Source organism: Pseudophryne corroboree, chromosome 3 (assembly GCF_028390025.1).
Source record: "Pseudophryne corroboree isolate aPseCor3 chromosome 3, aPseCor3.hap2, whole genome shotgun sequence".
NCBI classification, from domain to species: Eukaryota; Metazoa; Chordata; class Amphibia; order Anura; family Myobatrachidae; genus Pseudophryne; species Pseudophryne corroboree.
This window is the reverse complement of record NC_086446.1, coordinates 714446620-714464466: the sequence shown is the minus strand read 5'-3', so window position 1 is coordinate 714464466 and position 17847 is coordinate 714446620. Positions and strand designations below refer to the sequence as shown.

The following is a 17847-nucleotide window of genomic DNA, read 5'->3' as shown; positions in this document are numbered from 1 at the left end:
TTAGGGTTAGTGATAGGATTACTGATAGGGTTACGGTTGCCATTAGGGTTAGTGCTAGGATTACCGCTAGGGTTAGGGTCGCCATTAGGGTAATAGTATTACCGCTAGGATTAGGGTTGCCATTAGGGTTAGTGGTAGGATTACTGCTAGGGTTAGGGTTGCCATTAGGGTTAGTGATAGGATTACCCATAGGGCTAGGTTTGCCATTAGGGTTAGTGCTAGGATTACTGCTAGGGTTAGGGTTGCCATTAGGGTTAGTGCTAAAATTGCAGCTAGGGTTAGGGTTGCCATTAGGGTTAGTGCTAGAATTACTGCTAAGGTTAGGGTTGCCATTAGGGTTAGTGCTAGGATTACTGCAAGGGTTAGGGATGCCATTAAGGTTAGTGATAGTATTACCAATAGGGTTAGGGTTGCCATTAGGGTTAGTGCTAGGATTACCGCTAGGGTTATGGTTGCCATTAGGGTTAGTGCTAGGATTACCGCTAGGGTTAGGGTTGCCATTAGGGTTTACCAATAGTGTTAGGGTTGTCATTAGGGATAGTGATAGTATTATCACTAAGGTTATGGTTGCCATTAAGGTTAGTGCTAGGATTACCGCTAGGGTTAGGGATGCCACTAGGGTTAGTGCTAGGATTACCGCTAGGGTTGCCATTAGGGTTAGTAATAAGATTACCGCTAGGGTTAGGGTTGCCATTAGGGTTATTGATAGGATTACCACTAGGGTTAGGGATGCCATTAAGTTTAGTGATAGTATTACTGAGAGGGTTACTATTAGAGTTAGTGATAGGATTACCGCTAGGGTTGCCATTAGGGTTAATGATAGATTTACAGCTAGAGTTAGGGTTAGTGCTCGGATTACTGCTAGGGTTAGTGTAGCCATTAGGGTTAGTGATAGTATTACCACTAGGATTAGGGCTGTTATTAGGGTTAGTGTTAGGATTACTGCTAAGGTTAGGGATGCCATTAAGGTTAGTGCTAGGATTACCATTAGGATTAGGGCTGCTATTAGGGTTAGTGAAAGGATTACTGATAGGGTTACGGTTGCCATTACGGTTAGTGCTAGGATTACCGCTAGGGTTAGGGTCGCCATTAGGGTTAGTGCTAGGATTACCGCTAGGGCTGCCATTAAGGTTAGTGATAGGATTACTGCCAGGGTTAGGGTTGCCATTAGGGTTAGTGCTAGGATTACCACTAGGGTTAGGGTTGCCATTAGGGTTAGTGCTAGGATTACCACTAGGGTTAGGGTTGCCATTAGGGTTAGTGCTAGGATTACCGCTAGGGTTGCCATTAGGGTTAGTGCTAGGATTACCACTAGGGTTATGGTTGCCATTAAGGTTAGTGCTAGGATTACCGCTAGGGTTAGGGATGCAGTTAGGGTTAGTGCTAGGATTACCACTAGGGTTAGGGATGCAGTTAGGGTTAATGCTAGGATTACCGATAGGGTTAGGGATGCCATTAAGGTTAGTGATAGAATTACTGCTAGGGTTAGGGTTGCCATTAGGGTTAGTGATAGTATTACCACTAGGATTAGGGCTGCCATTAGGGTTAGTGTAAGGATTACTGCTAGGATTAGGGATTAGGGATGTCATTAGGGTTAGTGCTAGGATTTCCACTAGGATTAGGGCTGCTTTTAGGGTTAGTGATAGGATTACTGATAGGGTTACGGTTGCCATTAGGGTTAGTGCTAGGATTACCGCTAGGGTTAGGGTCGCCATTAGGGTAATAGTATTACCGCTAGGATTAGGGTTGCCATTAGGGTTAGTGGTAGGATTACTGCTAGGGTTAGGGTTGCCATTAGGGTTAGTGATAGGATTACCCATAGGGCTAGGTTTGCCATTAGGGTTAGTGCTAGGATTACTGCTAGGGTTAGGGTTGCCATTAGGGTTAGTGCTAAAATTGCAGCTAGGGTTAGGGTTGCCATTAGGGTTAGTGCTAGAATTACTGCTAAGGTTAGGGTTGCCATTAGGGTTAGTGCTAGGATTACTGCAAGGGTTAGGGATGCCATTAAGGTTAGTGATAGTATTACCAATAGGGTTAGGGTTGCCATTAGGGTTAGTGCTAGGATTACCGCTAGGGTTAGGGTTGCCATTAGGGTTAGTGCTAGGATTACTGCTAGGGTTATGGTTGCCATTAGGGTTAGTGCTAGGATTACCGCTAGGGTTAGGGTTGCCATTAGGGTTTACCAATAGTGTTAGGGTTGTCATTAGGGATAGTGATAGTATTATCACTAAGGTTATGGTTGCCATTAAGGTTAGTGCTAGGATTACCGCTAGGGTTAGGGATGCCACTAGGGTTAGTGCTAGGATTACCGCTAGGGTTGCCATTAGGGTTAGTAATAAGATTACCGCTAGGGTTAGGGTTGCCATTAGGGTTATTGATAGGATTACCACTAGGGTTAGGGATGCCATTAAGTTTAGTGATAGTATTACTGAGAGGGTTACTATTAGAGTTAGTGATAGGATTACCGCTAGGGTTGCCATTAGGGTTAATGATAGATTTACAGCTAGAGTTAGGGTTAGTGCTCGGATTACTGCTAGGGTTAGTGTAGCCATTAGGGTTAGTGATAGTATTACCACTAGGATTAGGGCTGTTATTAGGGTTAGTGTTAGGATTACTGCTAAGGTTAGGGATGCCATTAAGGTTAGTGCTAGGATTACCATTAGGATTAGGGCTGCTATTAGGGTTAGTGAAAGGATTACTGATAGGGTTACGGTTGCCATTACGGTTAGTGCTAGGATTACCGCTAGGGTTAGGGTCGCCATTAGGGTTAGTGCTAGGATTACCGCTAGGGCTGCCATTAAGGTTAGTGATAGGATTACTGCCAGGGTTAGGGTTGCCATTAGGGTTAGTGCTAGGATTACCACTAGGGTTAGGGTTGCCATTAGGGTTAGTGCTAGGATTACCACTAGGGTTAGGGTTGCCATTAGGGTTAGTGCTAGGATTACCGCTAGGGTTGCCATTAGGGTTAGTGCTAGGATTACCACTAGGGTTATGGTTGCCATTAAGGTTAGTGCTAGGATTACCGCTAGGGTTAGGGATGCAGTTAGGGTTAGTGCTAGGATTACCACTAGGGTTAGGGATGCAGTTAGGGTTAATGCTAGGATTACCGATAGGGTTAGGGATGCCATTAAGGTTAGTGATAGAATTACTGCTAGGGTTAGGGTTGCCATTAGGGTTAGTGATAGTATTACCACTAGGATTAGGGCTGCCATTAGGGTTAGTGTAAGGATTACTGCTAGGTTTAGGGATTAGGGATGTCATTAGGGTTAGTGCTAGGATTTCCACTAGGATTAGGGCTGCTTTTAGGGTTAGTGATAGGATTACTGATAGGGTTACGGTTGCCATTAGGGTTAGTGCTAGGATTACCGCTAGGGTTAGGGTCGCCATTAGGGTAATAGTATTACCGCTAGGATTAGGGTTGCCATTAGGGTTAGTGGTAGGATTACTGCTAGGGTTAGGGTTGCCATTAGGGTTAGTGATAGGATTACCCATAGGGCTAGGTTTGCCATTAGGGTTAGTGCTAGGATTACTGCTAGGGTTAGGGTTGCCATTAGGGTTAGTGCTAAAATTGCAGCTAGGGTTAGGGTTGCCATTAGGGTTAGTGCTAGAATTACTGCTAAGGTTAGGGTTGCCATTAGGGTTAGTGCTAGGATTACTGCAAGGGTTAGGGATGCCATTAAGGTTAGTGATAGTATTACCAATAGGGTTAGGGTTGCCATTAGGGTTAGTGCTAGGATTACCGCTAGGGTTAGGGTTGCCATTAGGGTTAGTGCTAGGATTACTGCTAGGGTTATGGTTGCCATTAGGGTTAGTGCTAGGATTACCGCTAGGGTTAGGGTTGCCATTAGGGTTTACCAATAGTGTTAGGGTTGTCATTAGGGATAGTGATAGTATTATCACTAAGGTTATGGTTGCCATTAAGGTTAGTGCTAGGATTACCGCTAGGGTTAGGGATGCCACTAGGGTTAGTGCTAGGATTACCGCTAGGGTTGCCATTAGGGTTAGTAATAAGATTACCGCTAGGGTTAGGGTTGCCATTAGGGTTATTGATAGGATTACCACTAGGGTTAGGGATGCCATTAAGTTTAGTGATAGTATTACTGAGAGGGTTACTATTAGAGTTAGTGATAGGATTACCGCTAGGGTTGCCATTAGGGTTAATGATAGATTTACAGCTAGAGTTAGGGTTAGTGCTCGGATTACTGCTAGGGTTAGTGTAGCCATTAGGGTTAGTGATAGTATTACCACTAGGATTAGGGCTGTTATTAGGGTTAGTGTTAGGATTACTGCTAAGGTTAGGGATGCCATTAAGGTTAGTGCTAGGATTACCATTAGGATTAGGGCTGCTATTAGGGTTAGTGAAAGGATTACTGATAGGGTTACGGTTGCCATTACGGTTAGTGCTAGGATTACCGCTAGGGTTAGGGTCGCCATTAGGGTTAGTGCTAGGATTACCGCTAGGGCTGCCATTAAGGTTAGTGATAGGATTACTGCCAGGGTTAGGGTTGCCATTAGGGTTAGTGCTAGGATTACCACTAGGGTTAGGGTTGCCATTAGGGTTAGTGCTAGGATTACCACTAGGGTTAGGGTTGCCATTAGGGTTAGTGCTAGGATTACCGCTAGGGTTGCCATTAGGGTTAGTGCTAGGATTACCACTAGGGTTATGGTTGCCATTAAGGTTAGTGCTAGGATTACCGCTAGGGTTAGGGATGCAGTTAGGGTTAGTGCTAGGATTACCACTAGGGTTAGGGATGCAGTTAGGGTTAATGCTAGGATTACCGATAGGGTTAGGGATGCCATTAAGGTTAGTGATAGAATTACTGCTAGGGTTAGGGTTGCCATTAGGGTTAGTGATAGTATTACCACTAGGATTAGGGCTGCCATTAGGGTTAGTGTTAGGATTACTGCTAGGATTAGGGATTAGGGATGTCATTAGGGTTAGTGCTAGGATTTCCACTAGGATTAGGGCTGCTTTTAGGGTTAGTGATAGGATTACTGATAGGGTTACGGTTGCCATTAGGGTTAGTGCTAGGATTACCGCTAGGGTTAGGGTCGCCATTAGGGTAATAGTATTACCGCTAGGATTAGGGTTGCCATTAGGGTTAGTGGTAGGATTACTGCTAGGGTTAGGGTTGCCATTAGGGTTAGTGATAGGATTACCCATAGGGCTAGGTTTGCCATTAGGGTTAGTGCTAGGATTACTGCTAGGGTTAGGGTTGCCATTAGGGTTAGTGCTAAAATTGCCGCTAGGGTTAGGGTTGCCATTAGGGTTAGTGCTAGAATTACTGCTAAGGTTAGGGTTGCCATTAGGGTTAGTGCTAGGATTACTGCAAGGGTTAGGGATGCCATTAAGGTTAGTGATAGTATTACCAATAGGGTTAGGGTTGCCATTAGGGTTAGTGCTAGGATTACCGCTAGGGTTATGGTTGCCATTAGGGTTAGTGCTAGGATTACCGCTAGGGTTAGGGTTGCCATTAGGGTTTACCAATAGTGTTAGGGTTGTCATTAGGGATAGTGATAGTATTATCACTAAGGTTATGGTTGCCATTAAGGTTAGTGCTAGGATTACCGCTAGGGTTAGGGATGCCACTAGGGTTAGTGCTAGGATTACCGCTAGGGTTGCCATTAGGGTTAGTAATAAGATTACCGCTAGGGTTAGGGTTGCCATTAGGGTTATTGATAGGATTACCACTAGGGTTAGGGATGCCATTAAGTTTAGTGATAGTATTACTGAGAGGGTTACTATTAGAGTTAGTGATAGGATTACCGCTAGGGTTGCCATTAGGGTTAATGATAGATTTACAGCTAGAGTTAGGGTTAGTGCTCGGATTACTGCTAGGGTTAGTGTAGCCATTAGGGTTAGTGATAGTATTACCACTAGGATTAGGGCTGTTATTAGGGTTAGTGTTAGGATTACTGCTAAGGTTAGGGATGCCATTAAGGTTAGTGCTAGGATTACCATTAGGATTAGGGCTGCTATTAGGGTTAGTGAAAGGATTACTGATAGGGTTACGGTTGCCATTACGGTTAGTGCTAGGATTACCGCTAGGGTTAGGGTCGCCATTAGGGTTAGTGCTAGGATTACCGCTAGGGCTGCCATTAAGGTTAGTGATAGGATTACTGCCAGGGTTAGGGTTGCCATTAGGGTTAGTGCTAGGATTACCACTAGGGTTAGGGTTGCCATTAGGGTTAGTGCTAGGATTACCACTAGGGTTAGGGTTGCCATTAGGGTTAGTGCTAGGATTACCGCTAGGGTTGCCATTAGGGTTAGTGCTAGGATTACCACTAGGGTTATGGTTGCCATTAAGGTTAGTGCTAGGATTACCGCTAGGGTTAGGGATGCAGTTAGGGTTAGTGCTAGGATTACCACTAGGGTTAGGGATGCAGTTAGGGTTAATGCTAGGATTACCGATAGGGTTAGGGATGCCATTAAGGTTAGTGATAGAATTACTGCTAGGGTTAGGGTTGCCATTAGGGTTAGTGATAGTATTACCACTAGGATTAGGGCTGCCATTAGGGTTAGTGTAAGGATTACTGCTAGGATTAGGGATTAGGGATGTCATTAGGGTTAGTGCTAGGATTTCCACTAGGATTAGGGCTGCTTTTAGGGTTAGTGATAGGATTACTGATAGGGTTACGGTTGCCATTAGGGTTAGTGCTAGGATTACCGCTAGGGTTAGGGTCGCCATTAGGGTAATAGTATTACCGCTAGGATTAGGGTTGCCATTAGGGTTAGTGGTAGGATTACTGCTAGGGTTAGGGTTGCCATTAGGGTTAGTGATAGGATTACCCATAGGGCTAGGTTTGCCATTAGGGTTAGTGCTAGGATTACTGCTAGGGTTAGGGTTGCCATTAGGGTTAGTGCTAAAATTGCAGCTAGGGTTAGGGTTGCCATTAGGGTTAGTGCTAGAATTACTGCTAAGGTTAGGGTTGCCATTAGGGTTAGTGCTAGGATTACTGCAAGGGTTAGGGATGCCATTAAGGTTAGTGATAGTATTACCAATAGGGTTAGGGTTGCCATTAGGGTTAGTGCTAGGATTACCGCTAGGGTTAGGGTTGCCATTAGGGTTAGTGCTAGGATTACTGCTAGGGTTATGGTTGCCATTAGGGTTAGTGCTAGGATTACCGCTAGGGTTAGGGTTGCCATTAGGGTTTACCAATAGTGTTAGGGTTGTCATTAGGGATAGTGATAGTATTATCACTAAGGTTATGGTTGCCATTAAGGTTAGTGCTAGGATTACCGCTAGGGTTAGGGATGCCACTAGGGTTAGTGCTAGGATTACCGCTAGGGTTGCCATTAGGGTTAGTAATAAGATTACCGCTAGGGTTAGGGTTGCCATTAGGGTTATTGATAGGATTACCACTAGGGTTAGGGATGCCATTAAGTTTAGTGATAGTATTACTGAGAGGGTTACTATTAGAGTTAGTGATAGGATTACCGCTAGGGTTGCCATTAGGGTTAATGATAGATTTACAGCTAGAGTTAGGGTTAGTGCTCGGATTACTGCTAGGGTTAGTGTAGCCATTAGGGTTAGTGATAGTATTACCACTAGGATTAGGGCTGTTATTAGGGTTAGTGTTAGGATTACTGCTAAGGTTAGGGATGCCATTAAGGTTAGTGCTAGGATTACCATTAGGATTAGGGCTGCTATTAGGGTTAGTGAAAGGATTACTGATAGGGTTACGGTTGCCATTACGGTTAGTGCTAGGATTACCGCTAGGGTTAGGGTCGCCATTAGGGTTAGTGCTAGTATTACCGCTAGGGTTAGGATTGCCATTAGGGTTAGTGCTATGATTACTGCTAGGGTTAGGGTCGCCATTAGGGTTAGTGCTAGGATTACCGCTAGGGTTAGGGTCGCCATTAGGGTTAGTTCTAGGATAACAGCTAGGGTTAGGGTTGCCATTAGGATTAGTGCTAGGATTACCGCTAGGGTTGTCATTAGGGTTAGTGCTGGGTTTACCGCTAGGGTTAGGGTTGCCATTAGGGTTAGTGATAGTATTACCACTAGGATTAGGGCTGCTATTAGGGTTAGTGCTAGAATTACTGCTAGGGTTAGGGATGCCATTAAGGTTAGTGATAGGATTACCACTAGAGTTAGGGTTGCTATTAGGGTTAGTGATAGGATTACCAAATGAGTTAGGGTTGTCATTAGGGATAGTGATAGTATTACTACTAGTGTTAGGGTTGCCATTAGTGTTAGTGCTAGGATTACTGCCAGGGTTAGGGTTGCCATTAGGGTTAGTGCTAGGATTACCGCTAGGGTTGCCATTACCAATAGGGTTAGGGTTGTCATTAGGGATAATGATAGTATTATCACTAGGGTTATGGTTGCCATTAAGGTTAGTGCTAGGATTACCGCTAGGGTTAGGGATGCAGTTAGGGTTAGTGCTAGGATTACCGCTAGGGTTAGGGATGCCATTAAGGTTAGTGATAGAATTACTGCTAGGGTTAGGGTTGCCATTAGGGTTAGTGATAGTATTACCACTAGGATTAGGGCTGCCATTAGGGTTAGTGTTAGGATTACTGCTATGGTTAGGGATTAGGGATGTCATTAGGGTTAGTACTAGGATTACCACTAGGATTAGGGCTGCTATTAGGGTTAGTGATAGGATTACTGATAGGGTTACGGTTGCCGTTCGGGTTAGTGCTAGGATTACCGCTAGGGTTAGGGTCGCCATTAGGGTTAGTGCTAGGATTACTGCTAGGGTTAGGGTTGCCATTAGGGTTAGTAATAGTATTACCACTGGGATTAGGGTTGCCATTAGGGTTAGTGATAGGATTACTGCTAGGATTAGGGTTGCCATTAGCGTTAGTGATAGAATTACCGCTAGGGTTAGGGATGCCATTAGGGTTAGTGATAGTATTGCCGCTAGGATTAGGGTTGCCATTAGGGTTAGTGATAGGATTACAGCTAGGGTTAGGTTTGCCATTAGGGTTAGTGATAGGATTACTGCTAGGGGTAGGGTTGCATTAGGGTTAGTGCTAGGTATACTGCTAGGATTAGGGTTGCCATTAGTGTTAGTGATAGGATTACTGCTATGATTAGGGTTGCCATTAGGGTTAGTGATAGAATTACCGCTAGGGTTATTAGAGTTGCCATTAGGGTTAGTGATAGGATTACCGCTAGGGTTAGGGTTGCCATTAGTGTTAGTGATAGTATTACCGCTAGGATTAGGGTTGCCATTAGAGTTAGTGATAGGATTACCGCTAGAGTTTGCGTTGCCATTAGGGTTAGTGATAGGATTACTGCTAGAGTTAGGGTTGCCATTAGGGTTAGTGATAGGATTACCCCTAGGGTTACGGTTGCAATTAGGGTTAGAGATAGGATTACTGCTAGGGTTAGGGATTAGGGATGTCATTAGGGTTAGTACTAGGATTACCACTAGGATTAGGGCTGCTACTAGGGTTAGTGATAGGATTACTGATAGGGTTACGGTTGCCATTAGGGTTAGTGCTAGGATTACAGCTAGGGTTAGGTTTGCCATTAGGGTTAGTGATAGGACTACCGCTAGGGTTAGGGTTGCCATTAGGGTTAATGCTAGGATTACTGCTAGGATTAGGGTTGCCATTAGGGTTAGTGATAGGATTACTGCTAGGATTAGGGTTGCCATTAGGGTTAGTGATAGAATTACCGCTAGGGTTAGAGTTGCCATTAGGGTTAGTGATACGATTACCGCTAGGGTTAGGGTTGCCATTAGGGTTAGTGATAGTATTACCGCTAGGATTAGGGTTGCCATTAGGGTTAGTGATAGGATTGCCGCTAGGGTTAGGGCTGCCATTAGGGTTAGTGCTAGGATTTACTGCTAGGGTTAGGGCTGCTATTAGGGTTAGTGATAGGATTACTGATAGGGTTACGGTTGCCATTAGGGTTAGTGCAAGGATTACCGCTAGGGTTAGGGTCGCCATTAGGGTTAGTGCTAGGATTACTGCTAGGGTTAGGGTTGCCATTAGGGTTAGTAATAGTATTATCGCTAGGATTAGGGTTGCCATTAGGGTTAGTGATAGTATTACTGCTAGGATTAGGGTTGCCATTAGGGTTAGTGATAGAATTACCGCTAGGGTTAGGGATGCCATTAGGGTTAGTGATAGTATTACCGCTAGGATTAGAGTTGTCATTAGGGTTAGTGATAGGATTACAGCTAGGGTTAGGTTTGCCATTAGGGTTAGTGATAGGATTACTGCTAGGGTTAGGGTTGCCATTAGGGTTAGTGCTAGGACTACCGCTAGGGTTAGGGTTGCCATTAGGGTTAATGCTAGGATTACTGCTAAGATTAGGGTTGCCATTAGGGTTAGTGCTAGGATTACTGCTAGTATTAGGGTTGCCATTAGGGTTAGTGATAGGATTACCGCTATGGTTAGGGTTGCCATTAGGGTTAGTGATAGAATTACCGCTAGGGTTAGAGTTGCCATTAGGGTTAGTGATAGGATTACTGCTAGGATTAGGGTTGCCATTAGGGTTAGTGCTAGGACTACCGCTAGAGTTAGGGTTGCTATTAGGGTTAATGCTAGGATTACTGCTAGGATTAGGGTTGCCATTAGGGTTAGTGATAAGATTACTGCTAGGATTAGAGTTGCCATTAGGGTTAGTGATAGAATTACACTAGGGTTAGAGTTGCCATTAGGGTTAGTGATAGGATTACCGCTAGGATTAGGGTTGCCATTAGGGTTAGTGATAGGATTACCGCTAGGGTTAGGGTTGCCATTAGGGTTAGTGATAGTATTACCGCTAGGATTAGGGTTGCCATTAGGGTTAGTGATAGGATTGCCGCTAGGGTTAGGGTTGCCATTAGGGTTAGTGATAGGATTACTGCTAGGGTTAGGGTTGCCATTAGGGTTAGTGATAGGATTGCCGCTAGGGTTAGGGTTGCCATTAGGGTTAGTGATAGGATTACTGCTAGAGTTAGGGTTGCCATTAGGGTTAGTGCTAGGATTACCGCTATGGTTAGTGTTGCCATTAGGGTTAGTGATAGGATTACTGCTAGGGTTAGGGTTGCCATTAGGGTTAGTGATAGGATTACCCCTAGGGTTACGGTTGCAATTAGGGTTAGTGATAGAATTACTGCTAGGGTTAGGGTTGCCATTAGTGTTAGTGATAGGATTACTGCTAGGGTTATGGTAGCCATTAGGGTTAGGGAGTGACATGGGAGTGTCATGTTCATGTATCAAAAGCTAAGTGAGAATCTCCGTTGTATGTACGGGGAAGTTGATGTATTTCCTGCACCTAGCATGGGGCTGGTGAGAGTGCAGCTACTAATGCTGATTGCTGCAGCAGCCAATGTGAAATCAGTGGGCAGCACAGGCTCCTGCCTGCAGACCCATACTGCAATTACTGAGTACTGACCTTTCCTTACTTTAGCTTCACCCCCGCTGCACACTGCCATCCTAAACAGATGCCCACTGCTGGCCTCTAAGATCCACTGCCTGCGTCCTAGATGCAGGATCGGATTAACATCATGGTCATCTTGTTGACCATCGGACATAGGAGCAACCCTACGGTTTTCCAGAATGTCCACCACAAATACACTGCCGAGTCCATTGAATCTGCATCCGGTGTCGGACTGTGGCATGAAGGGCCCACCGGGGAAATGCAGTGGTAGAGGCCCATGCATAAGGGTGTGGCCAGGCAATAGTGGAGGTGTGGCCAACCACCACAGAGGATTGGCTAACCTTTATGATAATATACCAGATTAATAGCAGCAATGCACTGTAGAAAATACACCAAAGTCCTGTGCAGTATAATGTAACATATGTATGATGTATAATTAAAATATACTAGGATAGAGTTTGGAACCTAGTCCCTAGAGGAGGAGGTGGGCCCGCAGGCAATGGGGCCTACTGGGGGTTTCCCCTGTGGGCCAGTCCGAGCCTGTCTGCATCTGAGGATGCAGTTGTGGCTTTGGCATGCACCAACATTGCGTGGACACAGCTCAGATTTTATGAATGCATCCCCAAACGCCTGCAGTCTGTCAATCAGGCTATCACCACACTGCAACCAGGGCACTACTGCAAACATGTGCACTGCGGCTCCGGTGCATGTGCAGAAAAGATAACATTGGTTACTTGCAACAGAATCAGGTCAGTGGGCAGTGGCAAACGCAGGATTTACATGGGGGGTTTCCAGAACTGGGTGGAGCCAAGCACGGGGGTGGGGACTGAGGTGACTCAGTATATGATGGGTCCGTAAAACTAGTGTGTCTGTGTGTGTGTGTATGTATATATATATATATATATATATATATATATATACATCCACCAGATCCGGCACTCAAATTATCCCACAGCAGAACTTGCCAGGTGCCCTCCGTGACAACCGTGTTGCAGCGGCCCAAAATATTATCTTACCACTCGGCGGCACTCCGGATAAATAAATAGAGACTACAAGGTCATCTTGGATTTAATCCTCTAGTCTCTATTTATTTGTCCAGAGTGCCGCCGAGTGGTGAGATTATATATATATATATATATATATATATATACGCACACACACACACACACACACACACACACACACACACACACACACACACACATATATATATATATATATATATACATACATATACACATATACATAGCATATTAAACATGCATATACATACAGTACACATATATATACACACATGCATATATACCATATTTGTGTGTGTGTTTATATGTATGTATATACATGTGCATATATGTATGCACATGGATATATATGTACTATAATTAAAATAAAGTAAATTTTTATTAAGCACTTATAAGTACCACCAGGAAGACAGCAGGCATAATAATACTCACGCAGAAAAAAAAAACGAAAAAAAACATAAATTTTTTTATAGTGAGGGGGTTTCTGGGTGCTCGGAAACCCCCCCTGTGTGCGCCACTGGTGGCCACCTCTGAATCAGGGGCAATGCCACCTGAAGCTGACAAATAGCACAGCTTAGGAGGTTCTGGAGAGGGAATCCTAGGCAACACTGACAGGTGTGTAATAAGACAATAGATATTCCAGCTGTAGATAGTTTTATTGAACAATCCTTTGATTTCTGCTATTATGCAGTTGTTACTAATACCCCTTTCACACCGCACAAATAACCCGGTATCGACCCAGTATATTGCCAAGTGGTCACGGGTCGCTGTGCGGTGTGAAAGGCTCACTCCAGAAATCCAGGGTCACCTGACCTGGTAATTCAACCCGGGAATAAAGAAAGGTTATTCCCGAGTTGCAACCCAGGACCCATTCACTGCAAAGGCAGAGGTGGCGCAGAGACGATCTCATCTCCCTGCGCCACCTCTCCACCCATCCCCGAGCATGCCGCGGTCCTCGTCTCCGATGGCAACCTGACCCAACATATTGCCAGGTCAGGGAAGCCAGTGTTAGGGTCTAATGCCGGATCACACCCGGGAAGGAACCGTTTCCAATTCCCGTGTGTGACCCGGCATTTGCGATATGAAAGCGGTAGTGGACCTGGATTCTCAACCTGTGGGTTTTCCAGCACAATGTCCATTTCCTCCTTGCTGGTATCCCTGGAATAAGCATTAATTAGCATGTGCAAGCACCAACAGTAATGCAGTCGGTCCACATTCACTGGCATAATCTTATTGGTTAGTATTACTGCCATAATACTGAAACTTGTCTGTGGCATCATATGTCTGGGGGCACTATCACTGGATCTGGTCTTGCTGTACATTACGAATCATTGGCATAATACATATTGTTCTATCACTAATTTCCAAGCATTAGGATGAACCCATCAGATACAAACAAATAGCATATAATGTATTGGGTCTACAGTGACTAATTTTACTGACGATGCAGCTTACCAATCACCTAAGAACCAAAAATATCACCGGCACATGAGGCACAAAGGTTTATTTTGGCTACTAATGTCCACTGACTGCCTACAGAAATTGGAAGGAGCCCTGTGAGTCCCAAATATCAATTAACTATTTTTTGTTTTATTCTTCTGTGAGGTTCCTGAGTCTTAGTGAATTGATAGTTGTATTTCTCATATGGTGATAGCCCTAATGCCAAGATGGCAATCCTCTAGTTATGTTTCTTTACCAAAATGCTAAGCATTGCTATTTCAGCTTTTTGTCTTATAATGCCCACTTTGTCTAAGAGCTGTGGGATGTCTTTCGGTGTTTCTGACAGAGTGGGGGGGAGGGGGGGGGAATACTGTGTCGCTCATTACAAGGGAACAAAGTTGCACTGGAACTTATTATACCTTGAAGTTCTAGACATGAAAGGGTAATTTATTTTTAAAAAAATGTAAGTTAAATAAACTATTTTCTAATGGTGTTTCAGCACTTATATATTCATAGCTTTATATTAACAATTACTTTGGTTCATTTTTGAAAAAGTTCCAAACATGATCAATGAACTGGGGTTGCTTACAGTCTGAACCTCGAGCAGGGCCAGCCTGACACTCACCTGGTGATGACATATGGAGTGAAGCAGAGCAGGAATGTTCCAATGAATGTGATGATTTTTTTGGTAGCTCGTTGTCTCCTCCTCTTCTGTTCTTCCAAACATTTCTGCCTCACACTAAGGGAAGGAAGAGAGAGACCTCAGCACAATGCCAGCACTGGCAGGATAATTTACTATACAGTATATACAAGAACCTTAGGGAAAGATGCCTTTCCCTGGAAAGATACAGAAATCTGAACGTGTGGTAGGTTTGCAAAGTCTATTGCCCTCATTCATGTTCAGGGGACAGTGAATGTTTGCTTTCATATCTGACATGACCAGTGTCCCAACATAATTTATAACACATCAAATGCTCTCCGCTCATGTGTGTAGGGGAAAGTGTGAATTCCCCATCCAAACCAAGAAGTATTGGTCAATAGATGTTAAAAAAGAAAAACATATACAGGACCACTTACCATCAAATACAATATAATGCCATTCCATACAAACAGGATGGTTATTGATCCAATTTTGGTAATTCAGCCCGGGAATAAAGAAGGGTTATTCCCGAGTTGCAACCCAGGACCCATTCACTGCAAAGGCAGAGGTGGCGCAAAGATGATCTCATCTCCAATTTTGTTCCAATTTTGTATTGTGAGTATACTATGTACAAGCTATGTATGTACAGTATCAAAATGTGCAGTGGACTAGTGTTTATGTATGGAGATCCTGTGATTACTCCTATTTTACTATGGCTTCTTTATTTGAGCACTTGCCCTACAATCACATTCTATCTATCTGGGGATCAGTATGAAATATCTACATTCAAAATCCCAACAACAATTGACCGATGGTCAAAATACCGACATTTAAAATATCGACAAGGTCAAAATACTGACGTTTAAAATGACGACAGGTCAAAAAGTTGACACAAGTTTTTCATTGTTTTTTGGTGTGTATGATGACATACTGTAGGTTGACATGGATACCATATAAGTGTACCGTGTCCCCTCGCATGGCTCGCTGCATTCCCCATGCTTCGGGCACGGTGCCTCACTGCGCTCGACACACTAATATGTTCCCACTCCAGATCCACTGGGATGGTAAAGTATGAACAAGTCGGTTTCAATTAAAATACCATGAAAAACTCATGTCAACTTTTTGACCTGTCGACATTTTAAATGTTGGGATTTTGACTGTTGGGATATTGATTGCAGGTAAATTGACCACATACCATCTAATCTATCTATCTATCTATCTATCTATCTATCTATCTATCTATCTATCTATCTATCTATCTATCTATCTATTTATCTATCTCTATTTATTATTAATTAGTAATTACCAGTTATTTATATAGCACACACATATTCCGCAGCGCTTTACAGAGAATATTTGGCCATTCAGATCAGTCCTTGTCCCAGTCTATATTCCCTACCACATGCGCGCGCGCACACACACACACACACACACACACACACACACACATATTCACACTGTGTTAATACCTACCAGTATACTTTTGATTGTGGGAGGAAACTGGAGTACCCGGAGGAAACCCATGTAAGCACGGGGAGAATATACAAACTCCACACAGTTAGGGAATCAAACCCATGACACTGGTGTGTGTGTGTGTGTGTGTGTGTGTGTGTGTGTGTGTGTGTGTGTGTGTGTGTGTGTGTGTGTGTACACTGGCAGTAAGCCTCAACACTTGTTGGTTACTTGTATAAATAAGGAGTTTATACTAGAGCCTTATTTTTTCCAGCTGAATGTTATTATAGTATCAATATATTACTACTCACATTTTGATAGTATTTCTACATTGTAACTTGATCCAGAGGACAGATTTCACACTTGTACTCAGTAAATTACACTTACAGTACTAAACTGATTCAGGTAAAAGGATACAGCATAACAGTAATATGACAAGTGTACTGTGTACATACACAACTGGTGCAGTCCTGCAATGACAGGCAATGTTTTCTCTATGTTGCTCAATGATGTAATTTAGAAAAGAAAAAAAAGAAAAAACATCCATCTTCACTTACATAACCCAGAGCACCAACAAATCAATGCTTTCGTGTTGTATTACCCAGGCAGCACATATCTATTCTGGCTTCCTTTTATCAAATTATTTTTAGACAATAGTCCCAGACAACATCCTATCTGCTGTATTATTATTGCATCTCTTCCTGTCAGGAATCACAAAGAGCCTAGCTTACTGATTGCATGCTGCAATATTTCCAACTATACATTTATATTGGTGACACAGGCATGTGGGTGTCAGTTGTCACAAAGTTTCCTGCAAAGTCTATTGCACTCATCCATGTTCTGCACGTTCAGACAGGGGGAAGTGGGTGAGACAGACTGTGAAATTGCCACTGTCACCCGTTGAAATCCACAGTTGCACAAATTGCAATACACACACTAATACAGGTCTACCAGTGATAAATAATAATACCTGGGGTGCAGATCCACCAGTAATACTAGAGTTTGCATTGTGATCACATCTATCCTTCTACAGTGGGACCGAGCTACCTTCAGCACCTGCAGGTAGGTGACACACAGCACCAGGAAGGACAGAAGGAAGCTGAGCAGGTGGAAAAGGACAATGAATGCCAGGAAAGATGTCCCCTCCTCTGGGTCCTTGTTGTAGAGGGTGCAGGAGCCATAGGTCTTGTGGTAGCCCACCCAGGACAGGCAGAGGGCCACAGTGGGGAAGGACAGGGAGTGGATCCAGGAATACAGGAGAATGACAGCAGCATCCTGATACCTCATCTTTGAGTGATAGCTCAGTGGGAAGACCACAGCCACCCAGCGGTCAATGCTGAGGGCTGCCATGCTGAGCATGGAGTTACTGGTCAGGAAAGTTTCCAAGAAGCCCACTGCCCTGCACAGCCCCTCTCCCCCGGGCTGGTGCCCACGCATGACCCCCACTAGTGTCAGTGGCATGTTGATGACGGTGAGCAGCAGGTTGCAGAGGGTGAGGTTGAGGGTGAATAAGCCTGGCACCTGCCCGCGGAGGGCAGAGCAGCTCAAAAAGCAGATCAGCACCATCCCGTTGGACAGCAGCGCAGCCAGGATCAGCACAACCATCAGGGAGCAGCCAGCAATCCCCCACAGCTCCATTGCTGGAGCCCCCCCTGACTAGGCATCCTTGGCACCCATGTGTGATGGCATCCTGGAGGCTGGCACAAGAGCTCCTGCCCGGTGGAACTGTCCTCTTCTATTGCAGCAGCGATCAGAAGTTCCCCTGGTGTTTAATTCACGAGTGGGGCACATTCAGCAGCACAGGTGAGCTGGTGTGTGTAATGTTCATTTCCACAGACTCCCTCCTTGCAGGACTACACATGGAATCAGGGCTTTGCGGTGCTGGCAATGGGTAGGGGAGGGTTTATAGGAGACAAGTAAAGCAAAATGCTTCATCCTCAGAGCATCAGTCCAACATCAGAAACTG

General features: G+C 44.3%; 1 protein-coding gene across 1 annotated transcript in view; it reads right to left on the bottom strand.

Annotated features, from left to right (window-relative positions):
- Positions 1 to 17574, bottom strand: part of GPR26 (G protein-coupled receptor 26) — a 46959-nt gene extending 29385 nt beyond the window's left edge. Inside the window, exons 1-2 of the mRNA XM_063962139.1 lie at positions 16852 to 17574; positions 14415 to 14528 (exon numbers count right to left, since the gene is read on the bottom strand). Coding sequence (XP_063818209.1) covers positions 14415 to 14528; positions 16852 to 17519 — 782 coding nt within the window. The 5' untranslated portion in view covers positions 17520 to 17574. The remainder of the gene's footprint in view (positions 1 to 14414; positions 14529 to 16851) is intronic.
- Between the last annotated feature and the right edge of the window lie 273 nt (positions 17575 to 17847).